The 20,299-nt window shown below is 43.2% G+C and overlaps 3 protein-coding genes across 4 annotated transcripts in view; 1 reads left to right on the top strand and 2 right to left on the bottom strand.

Annotated features, from left to right (window-relative positions):
• Nucleotides 1-102: 102 nt before the first annotated feature.
• LOC141985481 (uncharacterized) lies at nucleotides 103-7,421 on the bottom strand. The gene is made up of 2 exons (XM_074949654.1): nucleotides 7,287-7,421; nucleotides 103-446 (listed from the first exon to the last, which is right to left on the bottom strand). The coding sequence occupies exon 2, from the start codon at nucleotides 392-394 to the stop codon at nucleotides 242-244; it is 153 nt and encodes a 50-aa protein (XP_074805755.1). The 5' UTR covers nucleotides 395-446; nucleotides 7,287-7,421; the 3' UTR covers nucleotides 103-241.
• Nucleotides 3,034-7,648, bottom strand: LOC141985480 (uncharacterized). 2 transcript variants are annotated; one of them, XM_074949653.1, is made up of 2 exons: nucleotides 7,630-7,648; nucleotides 3,034-3,233 (listed from the first exon to the last, which is right to left on the bottom strand). In XM_074949653.1, exon 2 carries the CDS (start codon nucleotides 3,223-3,225, stop codon nucleotides 3,034-3,036), a length of 192 nt encoding a protein of 63 aa, XP_074805754.1. In that variant the 5' UTR covers nucleotides 3,226-3,233; nucleotides 7,630-7,648. The 2 variants fall into 2 exon arrangements, with proteins under 2 accessions (XP_074805754.1, XP_074805752.1); XM_074949651.1 differs by lacking the exon at nucleotides 7,630-7,648 and adding an exon at nucleotides 7,287-7,418 and having other exon boundaries at nucleotides 3,034-3,237.
• Nucleotides 7,649-7,913: 265 nt separating this feature from the next.
• Nucleotides 7,914-20,299, top strand: part of SLX4IP (SLX4 interacting protein) — a 137,221-nt gene continuing 124,835 nt past the window's right edge. The window contains exon 1 of the mRNA XM_074949649.1: nucleotides 7,914-7,981. The gene's annotated coding sequence lies outside the window, so the exon portion shown is untranslated. The remainder of the gene's footprint in view (nucleotides 7,982-20,299) is intronic.

The raw sequence follows: 20,299 nt of genomic DNA, 5'->3' as shown, positions 1-20,299 counted from the left end.
ACAAGATTTTCATTCTGACCAACAAAATTTCAAGTTTATTCCATTTTCCTTGAATCCATAAGTTACAGATGTTTTAATCTACAGAAGTATATTTTTACTCTTTGTAACCAAGCACATTATAAAAGAGAAACCTTGCATACAGAATGACAACTATGTCCATGTAGCTGTTCATAGTTTAATATTTAACAAATTATACAACTATAAGTGATAAGTTAATATGTGATGATTGCAGAAAATTACTTCATTCTCCAAGATCCTTTTGTTTAATTTCCAAGGCTGATTTAGCAGAGTTCTTTGCAGCTCTTTGTATAAAATAGGTACCAAGATGAACACCCAGAAATGAAAGCCCTGCCACAAGCAGCCAGTTCTTTTTAATCCAGCTAGTTTTTCTCATTTTTTCTTTTGACGGTAAGATTGCAGATGCAAACTTTCAAGGTTAATTATACCTACAATAAAGAAACAACAGGATATTAGTATAACCTTTTATACAATATATTGTATAGTGACTACAACTGTCTCTTATGAGAAATCAGATTGTATCTATGTTAATAATCGATAACTAAGCAAATCAGCATTGATTTAAGGCAAGACCACTAATTTGGCACCTTTATTCTTCCCCAAACACAGTGTGTGTGCATGCACACACAAACACTTAACTGTACTACATTTTAATAGGGCTGTCAACATGTGCTGGGTCATCATCCAAGACTGCTATAACATGAAATATATGGCACAATGCGGGTAAAACAGAGCAGGGAACACACAATTCTCCTCCAATTTAATTAATACATTATTTTTGTAATAAGTGTCATCAACATGGAAGCATGTCCTCTGCAATGGTGGCCGAAGCATGAAGGGGCATACGAATATTTAGCATATCTGGAACGTAAATATCTTGCAATGCCAGCTTTCACTTTCTGGTGACATTGTAAATACAAAGACGGCAGCATTATCTCCTGTAAATGTAAACAAACTTGTTTGTCGTAGAGATTGGCTGAACAAGAAGTAGGACTGAGTGGACTTGTAGGCTCTGAAGTTTTACATTGTTTTGTTTTTGAGTGCAGTTATGTAACAAAAAAAATCTACCTTTGTAAGTTGCACTTTCACGACAAAGAGACTGCTCTACAGTACTTGTACGAGGTGAATTAAAAATATTATTTTTTGTTTATGATTTTTACAGTGCAAATATTTATAATAATAATAATAATAATATATACTTTGATTTCAGTTACAACACAGAATACAATATATGTGAAAATGTAGAAAAACATCCAAAATATTTAATAAATTTCAACTGGTATTCTATTGTTTAACTGTGCAATTAAAACTGCGATTAATTTTTTTGAGTTAATCACATGAGTTAACGTCAATTAATCGAAAGCCCTACTTTTTAACTGAGATGAGAAAACCTGCTACAGTTAAATATAGTGCAGGAAGGCACTGCTCAAACACTTATGCATTTCTGCCAGTTAACCTCTTCAATGATGACTTGTAATATCCATCCCATTTTACCCAAGTCTTCAGAGAGCAGGCCCTTACCAACTCTAACAGATTGTGCTAAAATAGGAGTCTATATTGATTTTGATAACCTCATTTTACTTTAGATCTATACAGGTAAGAAGCTAGTGCATTAATACCAACCTCCCTAAATGTGCAATCACTTCAAAACAAAATGTTTTCTTGTGTTCAGAAGTCTAGGAACTCATTTCCTTTTTTATGGGGGCGGGGGGCATAGAATGGCCCTTTAACTTGTAGCCCTGTGACGCCTTGACATGTTTAAATTTACACACTTTTCTCCACTCACTTCTAAATACTTCAAAATTTAAAGGTGTTATTTTTAAATTTAAAATTAATATTCTTTGAGCTATTGTAATCATCCACCATTTTAGCACTCAGTGGCTTACACTTCTGAAACCTTGTTCAAGACATGTTTAAATCCTTAAATCACATCAAACTGGTGGAAAACAAAATACCAAGCTAGTAATAAAAATAATTCAGACTAAAATTATGTAATTAAATTGTTGCACAAGATGTTAAATATAAGGATTTTAAATATACTGTGCTGTGAGTTGAGATTAAGTGATACATTCATTTTAAAACATTTAATTATCCCTAAGCTAACAACACTGATAATGTTATTTCTTTAATAGTATATCTCACTTATTCCTACTTAGTAAGAATTTAAATACTATTCTGGAGTGGGAAAGGACAGATTCTATGAGTGGGGAATCCTGGCCTCATTGTAGTCAATGGGAGTTTTACGATTAACTTCATTTAAACCAGGATTTTACCCTATATATCTAGGTTTATAGTTAAAGGTGACTTACATAGTTTTTCAAAAACAATGAAGTGCTTTAGTTATGTGCCAAAAGTCCTTAAAAACAATAGTATCTATACCTACCTATGCATTTATATAACATAACTATGTTATCTAGACATCTCCTGCACAAGTTTTTCTAAACATATTTGTTTGGTCTTCATTTTCCTCCAAAGTACTAATGGCTAGCTCTATTCTACTGTAACTTGCAGAACGCATTATTTTATGAAGCTACAACTGTCACTGAGCCATGTTTGTTGGTAGAGTTGACCCTCTTGGACTTGCACACGTTTATTAGATGGACTTTAAAAGCCTTTTTAAGATAATAATAAAATAACTTGAAGCCATACAATAAAAGTCACTTAGCTGAACACTTATAGGCTAATTCCATAGTCTAGCAGGATTTAGCTGCAGTTTTGAAAACACAGACTGATGGATTTTCGAGTGTAATAGCAGAATGGGAGCTGTATACAAGAAAAAGGTATAGAGTAATTTATGTACTGAATTGCCTTCTAACTCCTGCTATGTGGTGTATTCAGTACTTAACAGTAGGGTTAACTCACTTTCAGAAAAATTAAACAGAAAGAAAAGGCTAGAAGGTAATCCATAACAAGATTATAATTGTTAGAAATTTGATTATCATATGAATTATATACTACATTAAGTATTTCAGTCTGGCTAGGTAGGGAACTTACCTTTTATATATAGTACTACTGTTATTTTCCTTTTTTTTGACTTTCATGTTGCATCACATATGTCACAATGCCAGGTTCTGGTGCATAGTCCTCTCTTTTTGTTTGGAAAATAGAATTGGACTTGATGTTAAACCACCCCCAGTGTATCAGCCCAAGGCTAGTTCCCATAACAATCAAAACTTTGTAGTTCTTCCAGATGGTTTTAAGGCCCATACTGGCATCTACCTATGTAAAGACAGTTGATCATTTTATTTTAAACATGTTCCAATAAATATTTCTCCCCAACCACTATAATAGCACAGTACAGCCAAACCTGAATGTTAACATTTTTAATTATATTGCAGCATGCCAAATGATTAAGAACAAAAAGTGACAGAAGGAAGCCTTGCTTAGTGAACTTTAAAATTGTCTTTAAAAATAACCTCAGTTCAGATACCTAAAAAGAAATGCTAATTGCTGTACTTGTTTCCCATGCAGTTATAAGCTATCCTGGTATAATTACTTCCATTTTGTTGGGGTTGTGCTGCTTTAACTATACCAGTTTTGTGTGTAAAACTTTTTTCTTTTTCAAAGAAGACTGAAAGGGTATACAACAGTATAAGATCTGCAAGGATCATAAGACTTTGCACTTATCATTCATAAATCTCAAAGTGCTTTTCAAAGATTTTACAAAGGAAGAAACTGAGGCACATCAGCCCCAATTCTGCAAACACATACACACCCATGTGAGTGTTGCAAGATCATGGTAACAGATATTAAAGGTATGTCTACACTATTAAAAAAACAAAACAAAAAACTCAAACTCAACAGCATTCACTCTCAGAGGCTGGGTCAACTGACTTGGGCTCATGCTATGGGGGTACAAAATAGTTGTGTACACATTCCCGCTTGGGCTCTGAAACCTGGTGAAGGGAATGGGTCTCAGGGCCTCGGTGGGAATGTCTACATAGCTATTTTTACCTCCATAGTGTGAACCCAAATCACTTGATTCACACTCCAGGACTGGCTGCTATGGGTTTTGGGTTTTCTTTGCAGTGAAGACACATCCTAAGTGACTTCCCGCAAGTGTCACTGCACCTCAGTGGCAGTTGGAAATAAAATCCAAGTCTCCCATTGCCCAACCCCATGCTTAGTTCACAAGAGCGTATATGCTACACTCATCCCTGCCCCTTTCAAGGGGATAATCAACCATTAACATAGTTCTGCTGTAAAACCAAAAGCTTCAACATCTATCTGAATGGTATTGTTAACCTGAATATGTTTTACTGCATCCTTTTATACGTTTTAGTGAATAACTTCTCCTCCTTCTCCACCAAGCAAACCACTCTTATACCCACAGGAAGTCCTACTGTTGATAAGAACCCAGATTTTAAGCTCTTAGTCGGGGTCTCATTATTTTTCAGTAATAAGCTTCTTGTGCTATATTTACTTCTGGGGGAATTCTGCACCACTGCAGACACACAGAATTCATGTGTCACGCAGAATTTTTTCCCCGCAGAAAATACATTCTGCCAGAAAGGTGCTGAAGTTACTCCTTTCACCCATCAGGGGCCGCTGTTGCACCAGAACAGAGCAGCCACTCCCGGCAGGAGTAGCCCCAGCTGAGGACAGGGAAGAGAAAGAGGCTGCATTCCTCACAGCGCCCTGCCTATGGGGCCAGGTCAGGAGGCATGGGATATGGTGGGACAGACAGCATGGGGCACATGGGGCTGCTGTGGGGTCACAGACTGGGGTTCAAAAGGTCTGGGGGGGACTGATTGGGGCAGGGGCTGAATGGGAGTGGGGGTGCAAGGACACAGAGGAAGGAAGGTGCAGGGGCACATGGGGAGGGTGTGGCTGAGTGAGGGTGCAAGGACTCACAGGGATGGGGGAAGGGTTGCAGGGCCACATGGGAACAAGGGCAGATATGCCTGACTGAATGAGAGCATGCTAGGGTCTGCATGGTGGAGGCTCCCTAGCAATCCCTTCTCACCCCAAAAAAGCCTGTTCCATACTTCTCCCACCCACACCCAACAACTCTCCAAGTTCACACCAGGTTCCTTCCCAGCAATTACTCCCCTCTCCCCCAGCTCCTCAGTTACTCCTAACTCCCCCAAACCTTTGCACTGCTTCTGAGGGGTGTGGGAAATAAGTTTCTGTATTGTAGTTTAAATGAATTATTACTCAGAGTTCAGTATTAATATGTCTAGTAAGGAATTTATTCATCAAAAAACATTTCCTCAATCTTTTTTGTTGTCTTTATTGTTACAGATATAGTTGCCGAGAGGTATTTTGAAATAAATTACCAAAATAATTGAAACTGGCATGATTATATTATTTTGACAAATAAAATATGCAGAATTTTAAAATATTGTGCACAGAATTTTTAATTTTTTTTGGCATAGAATTCCCCCAGGAATATATATTGTACAAGATAATGGATTATTATTAGACAGGATCCTGAAAACAAAAATTATAGGGGCCGTGGTGTTTTTACTTTTTAACCCACTTTTCTGGGTGTTTTTTTTTTTTTTTTTTTTTTGGAGGGGGGAGGTTGAGTGGAGGGTAGAAAGAAAGTAGGGGGAGAGGTAAGCAGCAACTCTTCTGGAGTAGAAAGAGGTTTGATGGGTTGTTGTAAAATAAGCCTGACCCCTAGAACTAGTCAGATCTTTCCCCCACAAAGTCCTAATATTTTCAAATACCTTGAAACACTCCAAGGCCAGATCTGCATTTGAAAAGGTCTGCTGGAATAGCTATTGCTGCAAACCCTCCTTGGGTAGATGCAGGAAAGAAGTACTTTGCCAATACAGTTTATACAAATTTGTCAAGCAAAATAAGCTATACAGTCCTAAGGCACTTTTATGCTGATATAACTGCATCTACTGCAGGACTTTTGCAACTATAGAAATGTCACACACACTAAAATACACCCCTAATCAACATTGCTATATAGGCAAAAGTTTTATAGTGTAGAGCTGTTCTAAGACACAGATTGCATTATGACGGGCTCTGAGAATTGCTCAGGTATATAGTTAGTCTTCCTAACACTATACGTATGTCTATGCGGTAGAAGGATCTGGTGCTGATAAACACCTCCTCTGTAAAACACTTTGAAATCTATACATGACAAGCACCACATGAGAGCTAAACATTACCATCACCATGACTAGAACTGATTAAAAATAATCCAACAATTTCTCAATTCTCCCTCCTCCATAACATTTCAAAACATGATAAAAATCAGCCAGCTCTACTAATGTGGGAAATGCTGCTGTAAACTCAAAAAGACAGGGAGTGGAAGGAAGGGCAGTGTTTCTAAATCTGTGCAGTTTAGCAACCCTTCTTGACTATGTGTTTTGGCACCTTGCCACAGACTACTTGACACTAGTGGGCATACAATGAGTGGTGGCGTGCATGCAAGATTTTCTTTGCTTTAGATTGTAATAAAACTTTCAGTGCCTAGTGACCCGATTGCCTTTTTTTTGAATTTTAAGGGAGGTTACAATCTAGTGGTTTGCAAAAGGCACTGGACTGGGATTCAGGAGACCTGGGTTGGATTTTGGCCTCAGGCACACAAGTCCTCTGTAACCCACTGTCTAGGGACTGCAGCTCAGGTGTGGGAAAGGAAACAAAAAAAAACCCTGATAGGATATTGCACATACTGCAGTAATAGAGGCCATACAGTCCTACAGGTGGGTGGCTCCTAGGACTGGGACATCACTGGGGCTCTGAGGGGGCTCCAGGTTTTCTCTCATTCCCAGGTGCTTGCCTGGCTGGCTCTTGCTGACGGGCTCAGGATCAACTATGAGGGTCAGAAAGGAATTCCCCCCCCAGGTCAGACTGGCAGGGACCTTGGGGCTTTTCTGCCTTTCTCTGCAGCACATGTAGGTCATTTGCCAGTATCATCCGTGCACGTGACTGAATCAGTTCCCTGCCATGGGGGGCGGGGGTCTTGGGATACTGGCGAGCCTTGTCCCTCCTATTCTCTGCCCGTGGCCCCTAATGGCCTAGTCCCGTGTCAGGTTCAGCGGGCGGCCCGTGACACACGGGGGGTCAGAGCAGAGGCGCTGGTGACCCCCCCCCGTCAATGGCAGGCTTGGGGCCTGCTCCCATTGACTTCACAGGGGCAGGATGTGACCCCAGAGAACAATCACTGCCCGCCCCTACGAACAAATCAAGGCGGGGGCCGGGGCGAGGAAGAGAACCAGCCGCCCCGCTGTAACCCTCAGCCGGGTTCCCTCTACCCACTCCCAGGAGGCATCAGCCCCGCTCGGCCCCCCCCGGATCCTCCTCACCTCCACTCGCACACCACCCGCCAACTCCCCCTCACGGGGCGACCAACCGGCAGCAGCCAACACCCGCCGCCCGCGCGCGAGAAACACAGGGTCAGGGACCGTCCGAGAAGCCGGTGCAGGCCCTATGCTAGGGAGAAGTGGTAGCCTGGCCAAACGCCTGTCTGACCACCCGGAGCTACTCTCCTCCCGGAAATAGCCTAACGGGGATTTCAAAATGATTCCTACTCAGGAAAATGCCCAGACAACGGGAATTGTTTAAAACGTGTCGTCAGATCCCTCAGGCATCTGCGTAGGCACCTATGTAATCCAAACCCTAACGGTCGGAGGAAGGCCAATTACATACGCTTTTTGTAATTCGTTTCTCCCGTGAGGGAGCATTATCGTCCCAAACCCTCCCCACCCCTTTCCAATCGATTTAATTGGGTTAATTCGAATTTCCTCGCTTCCGTTGGACTTCCCCGGGTCACGTGATACCGGAGGGCCACTCCGGGAAATACCCGGATGTCCGTGCGCGGTTGCCATTCCAAGTGGAATAAAGGCATGGGGTTCTTTGGTCGCCATATTGGATTGAGGCCAGGAGACGCCATATTGGATTGGGGCAGAGAGGCTCCATCGAGCGGCCATTTTGGATAGGGGCAGAGAAGCCGGTGCAGGCGAGCGAGAGCGACACGCGCAGTGTGGGGAGGGGCTGGAGCGTGAGTATCCCCCCCCCGTCCCCGAACCCGTTTAGCTCGGGCGGGTATGGCCCTGTTTCTACGGCAATATAATCTACTCCCCCAATAAACACCCCTCCCCCGCGCACTGTCAGGGGCCCCTGTCCGATGACCCCCCTCCGCCTTCAGGTCTCGTCCATTCTGCGCACCCAGCCGTTGCCACTGCTTGGCTCAGTCCTGCCCCCTGCAGTGAATGGCCAATCCCTCACCTCTGGGCGCCGAGCTCTTTGCATTCACCCCCCCCTTCCAAGCTGCCCCCCCCGTGCTGTCTGTCCCCTTGGCATTCACCCTGCAAACTGCCCCCACTGCTAGGGCTGCTTGTCTCCGTCGCATACACCCCCCAAACCTGTCTCTGCCCCCTTTGCATTCACCCCCAAACCAACCCACTGCAAGTGTTGCCTGTCCCCTTTGTATTCCCCCACCCGCAAACTTCCCTGCCCCCTTTGCATTCACCCCCAAACCAACCCACTGCTAGTGTTGCCTGTCCCTTTTGTATTCCCCCACCTGCAAACTTCCCTGCCTCCCTTTGCATTCACCCCCAGACCAACCCACCCCCAGTGCTGTCCGAATTACAATGATCAGACACATAGATGAGCACGATTTGTTGGGGGAAGAGTCAACATGGCTTTTGTAAAGAGTTCCTTCCCAATCTATTAGAATTCTATGAGGGGGATTAACAAAGGTGGACCAGGGGGATCTAGAGGATATTTGTACTTGGACTTTCAGAAAGCCTTTGACAAGCAGGGCCGGCTCTAGGTTTTTTGCCGCCCCAAGCTCCAAGAGTGCAACTGCACAAGGAAAAAAAAAAGGATGGCTGGAATGCTGCCGCTGGAATTGTGCCGCCCCGAGCACATGCTTGCTTTGCTGATGCCTAGAGCCGGTCCTGTTGACAAGGTCCCTCACCAAAGGTTTGGATGCAAAGCAAACAGTCATGGTCTAAGAGGGTAGGCCTTCTCATGGATTGGTAACTGGTTAAAAGACAGGCAACAAAGGGTACGAGTAAATAGTCAGTTTTCACAGTGCAGAGAAAGGTAAATAGCGAGGTCCCCTAGGGATCTGTGCTGGGGCCAGTGCTGTTCAACATATTCATAAATGATCAGGAAAAAGCGGTAAACACTAAGGTGGAAAGATATTTGCAATATCAGGATAGTTAAGTCCAAAGCAGACTGTGAGGAGTTACAAAGGGGTCTCACAAAACTGGGTGACTAGGCAACAAAATGGCAGATAAAATTCAATGTTGATAAATGCAAAGTAATGCACATTGGAAAACATAATCCCACTGTCCATACAAAATGATGGGTTCTGAATTAGCTGGTTTCAGAGTAGCAGCCGTGTTAGTCTGTATCCGCAAAAAGAAGTCCGATGAAGTGAGCTGTAGCTCACGAAAGCTTATGCTCAAATAAATTTGTTAGTCTCTAAGGTGCCACAAGTCCTCCTTTTCTTTTTTCTAAATTAGCTGTTAGCACTCAAGAAAGAGACCTTTCAGTCATTATGGATAGTTCTGTGGAAACATCCTCTCAATGTGCAATGGGAAAAAGCTAACAATGTTAGGAACCATTAGGAAAGGGATAGATAATAAGACAGTAAATATCACAGTGCCACTTTATAAATCCATGGCTTGCCCTCAGATGGAGTACTGCGTTCAATTCTGGTTGTCCCATCTCAAAAAAGATATATTAAAATTGGAAAAGGTACCGAGAAGGGCAACAAAAATGATTAAGGGTATGGAACAGCTTCCATGAATCAAGATTAAAAACATTAGGACTTTTCAGCTTGGAAAAGAGATGATGGGGAGGCAGGAGGGTTATAAAGGGCGGTAAAATCATGAATGGTGTGAAGAACGTGAATAAGGAAGTGTTGTTCCTTCACATAACACAAGAACCAGGGGTCAGCCAATGAAATTAATAGGCAGAAGGTTTAAAACAAACAAAAGGAAGTACTTCTTCTCACAGTGCACAGACAACCTGTGGAACTCATTGCCAGGGGATGTTGAGAAGACCAAAAATATTAACTGGGTTCAAAAAAGAATTAGATAAATTCATGGAGAATAGGTCCGTCAACGGCTATAAGCTAAGATATTCGGGGCTGCAACCCCATGGTCTGGGTGCCCCTAGCTTTGGATTGCCAGAAGTTTGGACTGAACAACAGGGAGTGGATCACTAGATAATTGCCTATTCTGTTCATTCCTTCATAAGCACCTGGTATTGGTGACTGTCTGAAGAGAGGATACTGGTGACCGAGTATGGCCATTCTTATGTTCTTCTGCCTGTGCCCTTTGCATTCACCCCCTCCATCATCCCTTCCGCCTTTGCATTCACCTTCCCCTCCCCAACTTCTCCACCCTCCTAGTGCTGTCTGCCCCCTTTTCATTAATTCCAAATCTCCATGCCCTCTTTGCATTCACCCCCAAACTGCCCCATGCCTAGTGCTGCCTCCCCCTTTTCCTTCATCCCAAATCTCCACATCCCTTTTGTATTCACTCCCCCCAACTGCCCCACCCCCAGTGCTGTCTGCCCCCTTTGCATTCACTCTCCCAAACCGCCCCACCCCCAGTGCTACCTGCCTGCCACCATTGCATTCACCCCAAACCAGTCCTCATTGCTGGTGCTGCCCATGCCCTTTGCATTCACTCCGCAAACCTCACCACTCCCAGTGCTGCCAGCCGCCCCTTTGCATTCACTCCAAAATTTGCCACCCCTCGTGCTGCCTGCCCACTTCGCATTTTCCCCAACTCTCACCACCCCCGCTGCTGCCTGCCCCATTGGCATTTACCCTCCAAACTGCTTTGTTCCCACTTTACACAGTTAACATTTAATAACACATCAAAATATAAGTTTAACTGACACCCACACTATAACGTGTTTACTCTAGGTTCTTTTTCAGACCAGTAATTCCCAGCAGTTGTAACTCTATTAGTAATAGCTGTAATATGGATAAGACTTTAGCATTTTTATCACTGTGTTTAATCCTGGTCAGAGTGGATTGGAAGCTATGGTTTTGAAAAATCCAGAGCCTGGGTAGATGACAAGAAGGTGGGCCCTTCTAAAATGAGTCTACCCTAGTGTCCACAGGCAGAGCTGAACAGTCAACAGTGTGAAAAAAGTAACTTGCAAAAAAAGCAAACATCATTCTGGGATGTATTAGTTGGAGTGTTGTAAGCAAGACATGAGAAGTAATTCTTCCTCTCTACTCCACACTGATTAGGCCTCAGTTGGAGTATTGTGTCCAGTTCTGGGTGCCACATTTCAGGAAAGGTGTGGACAAATTGGATAAAGTCCAGAGAAAAGCAAGAAAAATGATTAAAGGTCTAGAAAACATGACCTATGAGGGAAGATTGAAAAAATTGGGTTTGTTTAGTCTGAAGAAGAGAAGATTGAGAGAGGACATAACAGTTTTCAAATACATAAAAGGTTGTTACAAGGAGGAGGGAGAAAAATTATTCTCCTTAACCTCTTAGAATAGGACAAGAAGCAATGGGCTTAAATTGCAGCAAGGGCGGTATAGGTGGGACATTAGGAAAGACTTCCTAACTGTCAGGGTAGTTAAGCACTGGAATAAATTGCCTAGGGAGGTTGTGGAATCTCCATCATTGGAGATTTGTAAGAGCAGGTTAGGCAAACAACTGTTAGGAATGGTCTAGATAATACTTAGTCATGCCATGGGTGCAGGGGACAGGACTAGATGACTTCTCGAGGTCACTTCCAGTCCTATGATTCTATGGATCTGGGAATAATGGGTTTACAAGGTCCTAGATTAGACAAGCTAGAAGCATCTGATATGACCTATCAGAGCTAAATACTTTATTGAATACAAACGTTTTCAGGAGTAGTAAACTTTTCCAAGGCACTGCTGGACCAGTGATTAAAAAAAGAGAATTTCAATGCCTGTATTACACTGAGGGCCTGATTCAAAGCCACTGAAGTCAATGGGAGCCTTCACTGATTTCATTGGGCTTCGATCAAGCTCTAGGTCAGTGGTTCTCAAACTAGGGCCGCTGCTTGTTCAGGAAAAGCCCCTGGTGGGCTGGGACGGTTTATTTAACTGCCACGACCGCAGGTTCGGCCGATCGAGGCTCCCACTGGCCGCAGTTCGCTGCTCCAGGCCAATGGGGGCTGCAGGAAGGGCGGCCAGCACATCCCTCTGCCCGTGCCACTTCCCGCAGCCCCCATTGGCCTCGAGCAGCGAACTGCGGCCAGTGGGAGCCTCGATCGGCCAAACCTGCGGTCGTGGCAGTTAAATAAACCGGCCCGGCCCAGCCCACCAGGGGCTTTCCCTGAACAAGCGGCAGCCCTAGTTTGAGAAACACTGCTCTAGTTCATCTGAGGCAGATAGGTGCCTACTGGGATTTTCAGAAGTGCCTAGGTGCCTAATTCCCTTGGGATGAAGATCTTTAGGCACCTAAATACCTTTGAGAATCTGGCCCCATGGTCCTCTTCCATACTACATCCTTGTAGTGTGAATACATAGATGACAAACTTAATTTCAAGTACTGTGTGGCTAATTTGCTCCTTATATATTTTTCTGTATTCCACATGTTGTTCATCTAACTTTGATTCTTCTTTTGGAACAGTGTTTAACAGCTTGTCTGTAACAGGTGGGTGGGCTATTGAGATTAACAATTGAGTTAATCTTGGTGGATTTTGCCCTAACTGTACCTCTCTCAGGCCATGTCAACACTACGGAAGTACTCTGATTTTACAGAAGTTGATTTTTGGGAACAAACTGTATACAGTTGAGTGCATGCGTCCACATTAAGCACATTAATTCGGCGGTGCGCGTCCACAGTACCATGGCAAGTGTCGACATTCTGAGCGGTGCACTGTGGGTAGCTATCCCACAGTTTCTGCAGTCCCCGCTGCCCATTGGAATTCTGGGCTGAGCTCCCAATGCCTGATGGGGTCAAAAATTTGTCATGGGTGGTTATGGGTAAATGTCGTCAGTCAACCCTCCCTCCCTCTGTGAAAGCAACATCAGACAATCATTTCACGCCCTTTTCCCTGGATTGCCCGAGCAGACACCATAGCACGGCAAGCATGGAGCCCGTTCAGCTCACCGCAGCAGTTATGACCATTGTAAACACCTCGCGCATTATTGTGCAGTTTATGCAGAATCAGCACCTGAAAAACCAGGCGAGGAGGCGACGGCAGCGCGGTGATGAGGTTATGAACACAGATTTCTCTAAAACCGTGGTCCCCAGCAATTTGGTGATCATGGTGTTACTGGGGCAGGCTCATGCCATGGAACGCCGATTCTTGGCACGGGAAACAAGCACAGAGTGGTGGGACTGCATAGTGTTCCAGGTTTGGAATGATTCCCAGTGGCTCCGAAACTTTCGCATACGTAAGGGCACTTTCATGGAACTTTGTGACTTGCTTTCCCCTGCCCTGAAGCGCAAGAATAGCCTTTGGGACGGAGGAGGGAGGCTTGAAACATTTGCAGCTGCTGGAGTTAAAAAAGGGAGTGAAGTATTTAAAAAGATACATTTTACAGAACAATGGCTATACTCTTTCACGGTGAGCAACACTATTCACATTACATAGCACATGTGATTTTGGTACAAGGTCGCATTTTGCATCTTATATTGAGTGCCTGTGGCTTTGGTGTTAGAGATCACACACGCAGTGCTGGGCAACAGAATTCGTCTTGCAGGCGGCCATGGTAAGCCATAGTCTTTCGGCTTCTGCAACCTTCATAACAGCAGCGCCTTCCTCTCCCATACCAAGCAAAGCACGTTGAGTTGGCCATTTAGTGCTGTGGTTTTCCTGTTAACGTGCAGCAGCAGAAACCAAACTAACCCCTCCACCCCCCACATCCAATTCTCTGGGATGATTGCTTTACCCCTCACTCCACTGCTTGGCTGGTATCAGGGAAGATCCCTGCTAGCCAAACTTGAACAGCTCAGCGCCAATGCCTCCCCCCTCCCACCGCGTGGCTAACTGCGGGGAGGATTTCTTTTCAGCCACAGGCAAACAGCCCAGTAGGAACGGCCACCTCTGAATGTCCCCTTAATTAAATTCCCCTATTTCAACCAGGTTACCATGAACAATATCACTCTCCTGAGGATAACACAGAGAAATAAAGAACGGATGTTGCTTGAATGCCAGCAAACACCGGGACTATACTCTGCCAGGCTTTGTCATGCAGTGATACCAGATTACTTGCTACTAGCATGGCATGGTAAAGTGTCCTACCACGGAGGACGGAATAAGGCTGCTCTCCCCAGAAACCTTCTGCAAAGGCTTTTAGAGTACCTCCAGGAGAGCTTCATGGAGATGTCCTGGAGGATTTCCACTCCATCCCCAGACACGTTAACAGACTTTTCCAGTAGCTGTACTGGCCACGAATGCATCCCAAGACCTCAGGGCTACTTAATCATTATAAAACGCTTGCTTTTATAACAAGTATTATATTTAAAAAGGTACACTCACCAGGGTTCCCTTCTCCGGCTTTGTTGGGTTGGGAGGGTATTTCAGTCTGGGTGATAATAAGATCCTGGCTGTCGGGGAGAATGGTATGCTGTGTGCTCTCCTCAAGCTCGTCGTCTTCCTCCTCATCTTCCCTGTCCGCAAAATCCTCAGGCATGGCGGAGAGTACCCCATCATCGGAGTCCACAGACGGGTGGGGTTGTGGTTGTGGCCCCCCCCCTAGAATCGTATGCAGCTCAGCGTAGAATCGGCATGTCTGGGGCTCAGTCCCGGAGCGTCCGTTTGATTCTTTGGTTTTCTGGTACCTTGTCTGAGCTCCTTAAGTTTCACGTGGCACTGTGTTGCGTCCCTGCTGTAGCCTCTGTCCCTCATGGCCTCGGAGATTTTTTTGAAATGTTTTGGCATTTCGTCTTTTGGAACGTAGTTCTGATAGCACGGATTCCTCTCCCCATGCAGCAATCAGATCCAGTACCTCCCGTTCGGTCCATGCTGGAGCTCTTTTTCAATTCTGGGACTGCTTGGTCACCTGGACTTCTGAGCTCTGCGTGATCACCTGTGCTGATGAGCTCGCCTGACCAAACAGGAAATGAGATTCAAAAGTTCCCGGGGCTTTTCCTGTACACCTGGCCAGTGCATCTGAGTTCAGAGCGCTGTCCAGAGCGGTCACAATAGTGCACTGTGGGATAGCTCCTGGAGGCCAATACCTTCGAATTGCATCCACATTAACCCTAATTCGAAATGGCGATGTCGATTTCAGTGCCTATCCCCTCATTGGGGAGGAGTACAGAAATCAGTTTTAAGAGCCCTTTATGTCGAAAAAATGGCTTTGTTGTGTGGACGGGTGCAGGGTTAATTTGATTTAACGCTGCTAAATCCGACATAAACTCGTAATGTAGACCAGGCCTCACTGAATTGCTACACCGTAACACTTTCTACTTAAATAATGGTATGTTGAGGCACACAGTTGAATCTGGAGTGCTCCATATTTCAGTATTCCACATAGCTGGGCATAAAGGTAATGTTAAAAGGTAGGAAAGGGACTTCCAGATCCCAAGGCAAGCTCTTGATCTAGTGCCAACAGCCCCTTCATATTTTGGCAGCGGTCCTTACAGGTGTTTCAAAGCAATCGTTTTCCCTTATACTAGTGGTCATTCCTGGGCTTGACAATCATACTTATTAAGAACATACTATTTTCCATCTCTTGCTGCTTTCTTCTTCCTTGTTTTCTAAGGAGAATAATTTTAATAACCGAATAATTGCTTCATGGCTTCATCTCTTATTGTTAATGTTAAATTCTCTATTTTATCCTATATAATACTGAGCACATCAAGGCTTACATAATAAATACAGTAGTTTCAAGGCCTTTCACCTTCCAGATTTTAATGCACCTTGCTCTCTCTTCTTACAAGCATTTTATTTAATCTGAAGAACACCACAGTAATGTCAAGTGCAGATATAAAATGTGTCAGGTGCTGTCAATTGATTTTGATGCCCAAGTCTTTCTGTTTACAGTTTCTAAAGCTCTTATCCAGTTAACCTCCAGGTAAAGAGTTTTAGTGGTAAAGAACCTGTCTCACTGTATGTTTCAGATGGAATTTTTGCTAGAATTTGATAAATATTTCCAAAAAGTTTTTCAAGTATCCACTTGAATGAAAACCTCATGTTTGTTTCACTGGTATTCCTGTTCCTCTTTATTTACAAGTCTGATATTTACAATAATGTTTGCAAAAAGGAAAAGCATGGCAAATGTTTGAATTAATACATATTTGTATGCAAATACCAATGCATGTATCTACACATGAGTACTTGCACTGATTGTGTCCACTCTGTAGGTTTGGGAGTCAAACAGCCGAGTAACATAGACAATAGTATGTGAATTTAGTGACCAGACTCATGAAGCAAATATATTAATTGTAAATATATGAAGCAAAGTTGTAGTTTGTGCAAGTAATCCCTTTACACAGATTTGTAAAAAACGAAGTGTGTGTGGATAATTAATGAACAAATAAGCTATCATTTGTTTTACAGTACAAAGGCCCCAAATGACACTGGGGCAACATTGTGCTAAGTACTGTACATATACATAGTAAGAGGCAGTCCCTATTGTGAAGATCTTATAATCTAAAAAGGCAGACAAATGGCGGGAGCAGAAACAGAGGTCTGAAGTGACATGCCCATGGTCACACAGTAGGGCATTGGCATAATGGAATCCAGGTCTCCTGATTCCCTGTCTAAGGCCCTATTTGCTGGACCACATTAGCTTAAAATAGCCAAATTGTTTGCTGGAAATAGACCAGCTCTCCTTTTCACTCTGCATGTCATCATGTGTGAAGGAGGCTCTTCTGCTCCTGAAACTTTCTTTGCTTCTAACACTTCTGTTTCAGTTGAGTTGGAGGCCTAACTACGTCACCCTCAGTAGTTATACAAAATTGATCCCTTTTCTTTTTTTTAAAATGTACTTCTATAAATAAAAGTGGGCTTTTTTTTTGAGGGAGCGAGGGATTGGTTTTCTAATCACCTGAATAATATCTACAGACTTTTATTTATGCACATAGATGAGTTTATGGGTCTAGACACGTTAGGGTGACCAGACAGCCAGTGTAAAAAATCGGGACGTGGTGGGGGGTAATTGGAGCCTATATAAAACAAAGCCCTGAATATCAGGACTGTCCCTATAAAATCGGGACATCTGGTCACCCTAAGACAGGCTGGTGTCATGTCATGTACACTCTTTCCCAGAAGCACACTTTTCACTCCAAAGGGTACCAGTTGTACTAGATCCCACCCTCTTGTGTTTTATTTAGCCTGGGAACTCCCAAAGCTATGTGTCTTAAGTATTGCTGGCCCCTTTCCGCTATAGTGGGTGGAACAGTTCACCACTGCTGGGTAAGGTAGCTCAGCATCCTCTCATGTTTCAGTTGTTGATTCCTTTTTCGCCCTGACAGATGAGTGGCTGTTTCTGACTGCTCGTGCAGCAGTTATATTTTTAATCTTTTAGCTGATTTATTTTTTTCTAAGTTCTCCTTCGGAGTCATTTATGTTAGTTCTGTCTTCAAACTCTCTTCTGTCTGTCTGAGCAGGAAGAGAGTGGGATTTTGTACAAATTAGGGCATCTTTGAACCTCAACTCACGTGATTATAAATTAATTTGCTGGATGTCTTATGAATTTTCTCGCATTTCTTTTTCAATCTACTGATGTATTTTGCATGCTATGAGGGAATTTGTCTCTGTGGTAATGTTCTGTGTGAAACGCTGTGAGACTAATGCGGCTTTCTGACACCAGAATATTTTTGGATGATAGAAGGCACACCTCCAATCTTTTTGTAGCAGGGCCTGATAGATGCAGCCTCTATGCACCTGACCTGTCATGCAAGCATCACCACCAAGATGCAGCCCGGGGGAGTCAGATAAGAGGCTGCCTCTCTCTGATTCTTGGGATGTCTGTAATGCAATGAGCGTTTGATGGAAAGATTCTCTGCCATATTTTGTAGTAGTTCCCACCTCTTCCTAGGCAGCTGTACATTAGGAAGTAATATTGAAGCATCAGCTCTCCAAACACAGAGCTGCTCCTCCAGTTCACCCAGCTGCAGCACCATGGGTGGTCTTTTAAGCGTCAGTGCTTTTGAGAGTAGAGGCACTTAGAAGCACCATATTTGCTGAGTAGCATTGAACACACCTCTTGGCATGCCTATGTTCCCAGCCTTATACTTTGTGTGTCCAGGGGTACTGGTCACCCAAGTAATCCACAGGTTTGCTAGGTAATCCACATAGCTAAGAGGACTCTTGATGGTGCCTTTCAGAGTAGCAGAAGTGACCCTATCAGCCCATGTTCCCCTGTGCTGCATGGGGATTTTAGTGATTAAGCAATCTTTACTCATGATTCAAGCTGTTTGGATAACCCCTGCTGTGACAATCTATCTTGTGATGTTGAACTCTTACCTATTGTTCCCCCCCTACTGTCGTTCCTATTTTATTTTTTAATTGGTGGATCATTAAATAAGCTCTTGCTGATGACCCTTTATTAGAGAATGTTTACATGTCTCAGACTCAGACTCACAAGAGCCTTATGGTGAAAAACAAAGATCTAAAATAATATAATGTATGCCCAGGGTTATATTGGCCATGGTTTGTGGGATGCTGAAAGTGTCCTGGCCTTTCTGTTACTTGTCCTGTATTTTTTGCTGGTCTGAAGAGCTTTTTAAAGTACGGTGTCCCGTGAGTCCCAGAGATATACACTAACAGTATGCACTATTTGAAAGCTGGGTTTCTGACTTGTTTCTCATGTCAATGCCTTTTTCCTTCACCTTCAATTCTGACCTAGATTAGCAGCTGCTGTTTCAAGAACTGTTAGTCAGAACCACATTTTATACCATTTAAATAGTTGTTAGTAAAGGCTCAGTGGTTTCCAAATCTGGCTCTGGATACCACCAAAGAGACAGCTAGATTCTATTACCCTTACTTATGCTGAGTAGCACTTTACTTCATGATTGGCTCCATTGAAATGTAGGGGGGTACTCAGTGGGAGTAACATGCTACTCGCTGGAAGGGTAGCAGAACCTCCTCCCCAGTTCGTGGTGTGGGAAATCTGCTGAACCTCACCAATGATTTGGATAGGATAAACTCTGCCAGAAAAACAGAAATCTTATGAGAGTGGTGATTTTATGTGAGGATGAGTGTCTACCCACATTATGGAGAAAGCATGTCCACTGTGGCCCTTTCTTGTAACACAGCATCATGACCTGCATCTTGCTTTTCTGTCTGTGAGTAGATTTTTATTAAAGAATTTTGTCTGCTTGCTCGCTAGTGAAACACTCAGCTACATACAGATAGAATACAGTACAAGAGCCCCATCACTCTAATAGTCCATTCTTCCACTTCTGAGTATAATGCAAGTGTTGGTTTTGTTGGTAGTTACATTTAATTTTCAACAGTTACTTTTAAAGGGGCTCTCAATTTAAATTATCCTTACCTAAGTAAAACAAACAATACTGAAAACCTAATCTACTTTTCACTATTTACGATCCTTTGTTTACTGTTTGGATTTCTTTCAGCTTGAACAATGAAATTCATTTATGGGCCTAATTCTGTTTTCATTGTGCAAAAAAATCACTGACGTGTCCATAAGAAATTTCCTTGGGCAAGAATATTGAATTGTTGACCCAGTCACTTTCACTTTTGAATATTGTCATTTGCAATTGCAGATTCAGAGCTGCAATGTTTGCGGTGCAAATACTGCGTGGGAATGGTTATTTCAAATGGTTCCTATTGGAATTTAGCATCATAATTTAAGTCTTTTTTTTGGCCTTCAGAGTTTGTAAAAGCGTGTGATTTTTGTTCTTGTTACAAAATTTAATTTGAGGGCAAAATTTGAGTTGGCAGTGTCCTTTTAAATCAGAACATTTTAGTATTTTTGACTTCTCAGTATTACCTTTTGGAGCTAATTTTGTAAATTTCAGGATCTGAGACTTACTATGGGCACAGTCAAGGCAAAAGTTACTTTTGTGACCATTGGAACAAGTATAATCAAACCTTCCAGGCCCTGCAACTGCACGGGATCTGAATGAAAAGTTAGGTATTCTGTTATGTCATTGTTGAGGGGCAAAATTTTAGCTATGATACAAACATCTTCAAGTGTGAATGGCTTCTGAGAGTGAGCAGTCTCCCATTTTATTTTCAGAGGTCTGAGTCTTCCAGCATACCTTTACCCAGGACACTAGCTAAAGAGACTGTAAAATCTGTTTGACCTGCTGTCAGACCATAGTGCCAAAGAGTTCAAATAAGATACAGGGAAAATGTGTTCAGCTTCTAACACGGGGGTGAATTCTTCCTAAACTGTTATATAGAGGGACAAGGTGGGTAAGGTAATATCTTCTAT

The sequence above is a fragment of the Natator depressus genome, chromosome 3, assembly GCF_965152275.1.
Source record: "Natator depressus isolate rNatDep1 chromosome 3, rNatDep2.hap1, whole genome shotgun sequence".
Lineage (NCBI taxonomy): Eukaryota > Metazoa > Chordata > Testudines > Cheloniidae > Natator > Natator depressus.
The sequence above is the reverse complement of the archived record's forward strand: the minus strand, read 5'-3'. Positions and strand labels throughout refer to the sequence as shown.